The sequence below is a fragment of the Notothenia coriiceps genome, unplaced genomic scaffold (genome assembly GCF_000735185.1).
Source record: "Notothenia coriiceps isolate Sejong01 unplaced genomic scaffold, NC01 NC01_scaffold00028776, whole genome shotgun sequence".
NCBI lineage: Eukaryota > Metazoa > Chordata > Actinopteri > Perciformes > Nototheniidae > Notothenia > Notothenia coriiceps.
The window spans coordinates 1636-3203 of record NW_011361477.1 but is presented as its reverse complement, the minus strand read 5'-3'; the positions used below and the strand labels follow the sequence as shown (position 1 = coordinate 3203).

At 42.0% G+C, this 1568-nt stretch overlaps 1 protein-coding gene across 1 annotated transcript; it reads right to left on the bottom strand.

Moving 5' to 3' along the window:
• Positions 1 to 272: 272 nt before the first annotated feature.
• cops8 (COP9 signalosome subunit 8) lies at positions 273 to 1358 on the bottom strand. Its single transcript, XM_010786064.1, has 2 exons — positions 1190 to 1358; positions 273 to 536 (listed from the first exon to the last, which is right to left on the bottom strand). The coding sequence occupies exons 1-2, from the start codon at positions 1341 to 1343 to the stop codon at positions 400 to 402; spliced, it is 291 nt and encodes a 96-aa protein (XP_010784366.1). The 5' UTR covers positions 1344 to 1358; the 3' UTR covers positions 273 to 399.
• Between the last annotated feature and the right edge of the window lie 210 nt (positions 1359 to 1568).

Sequence of the window (1568 nt, the reverse complement as noted above, 5' to 3'; positions counted from 1 at the left end):
GGGGGGGCATGAGGATTAATGTTGAGTGGGTTAGCCTGTTGAGACGGACATGTGCGCAACAGATGGTTTAGCAAATATGTCGGATGATTACAGACAGCAGGACATACCGCAGCCGCCTCCTCTCTGTTAGAGAACACTGCGCATAAGTCTGAAGTTTTCTCTTGGGAGACAGAGCGATCAATAACTGGTGAGGACATGTGATGATGTGGTAGAAAGAAACACAGTAGAATAAAAGGAAGGGACTGGATGAGGGAAATATGGATCTTAAACAAGAGCAGATTTAGCAAATCACATATTTCAAGAGATTCCAGGAAAATAAAATATAATTGATCGTTCTTTAATCCCTGCTCCAACAGTGTCAGTGTGTCTGATTATATATAGGAGAAGGTGGGCTCGGCATTAATCCTGAAGAGAAGACAGTTTAGGCAACAGAACAGATGTGAACAGTTGAAGAGAGCAATACTGCCACCTACCGGGCTTTTTGGGCATCACCATCCTGGTAGCAGGGTCGGCCTGCCAGCCCTGACTCACCACCCCTGAAGACAGGAGAAGAACACAAGCCTCATCAGCAAATGTAGAAATGTGTGTTTAATGGCAATAAGATTCAATTAATCACTGTACAAATTGCTGTTGGGAATGTGACGTCATTAACAGGAAGTCAGACATCTTTAGAGGATACTGGAAAATGCAACCTGTTGACTGGTAGAGTGAAGTAGTGTAACTATTTCACTTTAAACCTTTTAAACATGCTCAGAAGGCACTATTGTGTAACTGATTGGAACTGTCATCCCATGACCAATAAACAAAGGAAAAAAATGATTTGGAGATTACATTTTGTTCTTTTAAAAAGTGGAAAGTTAACGAGGAAGAGGTTGACTTCAAGACGTCCGATGTGTTTGATGTCAGCCATCTGCTGACTGTTTGCTCCAAGTGTCAGAAAGAAATGCTGAACTACAGTAACACAAACCACTACCCAGGGAATGATTTAAACACATGAATTTTCAAAATACATAACTATACCAGTAGATTAATAAAGCACAATTAGCCGCCGTGGAGTTAGCATAACAAACTATCTTACCTCGGTCCAGATGATTCTATAGTTGCCGTTAAACCTGTAGATCTGAATGTAATGTATTTTTTACACACTAACAGTGATAAGATGAAATTTCCTGTGTGGATGTAAACGTACCCTTTACTGCCTCTTCCACAGAGTATCCCACGAAGGCAGCGAAGTCGTCTGCCGCCAAGGAGGTGTAGGCCTGAGCCACCAGACTGTAGGCCCTCTGCCGCGTGCTCTCTGAAGGACGAATCAACAAAGGGACATTCAGATCACACTCTAACATGCACACATGCTGAGACTGCGCTCTATTTAAAGAGCATACAGTACTGGGGCAACAGTAACGTACATGTTATTTTAGAGTCATGTTTCTTGTGTTGCTAATTAGAACAAGGTTCTACACTGTGAGAAATAATCAATGACAAGGGACAGGTCAAGGTTTTGAAGCCTGGGGCGGTTTGAAGAAAAAACAAACACTGAATAAAAGTTCTATGCTTTGATCATTAGCAGA

What these genes read in the sequence shown, in the direction of transcription:
- cops8 (XM_010786064.1), bottom strand. Translation starts at nt 1,343, where the DNA reads ATGTTAGAGTGTGATCTGAATGTCCCTTTGTTGATTCGTCCTTCAGAG. An exon ending in TGTGGAAGAGGCAGTAAAGG is followed by an intron (nt 537 to 1,189) that starts GTACGTTTACAT and finishes TCCTGTCTTCAG; the next exon opens with GGGTGGTGAGTCAGGGCTGG.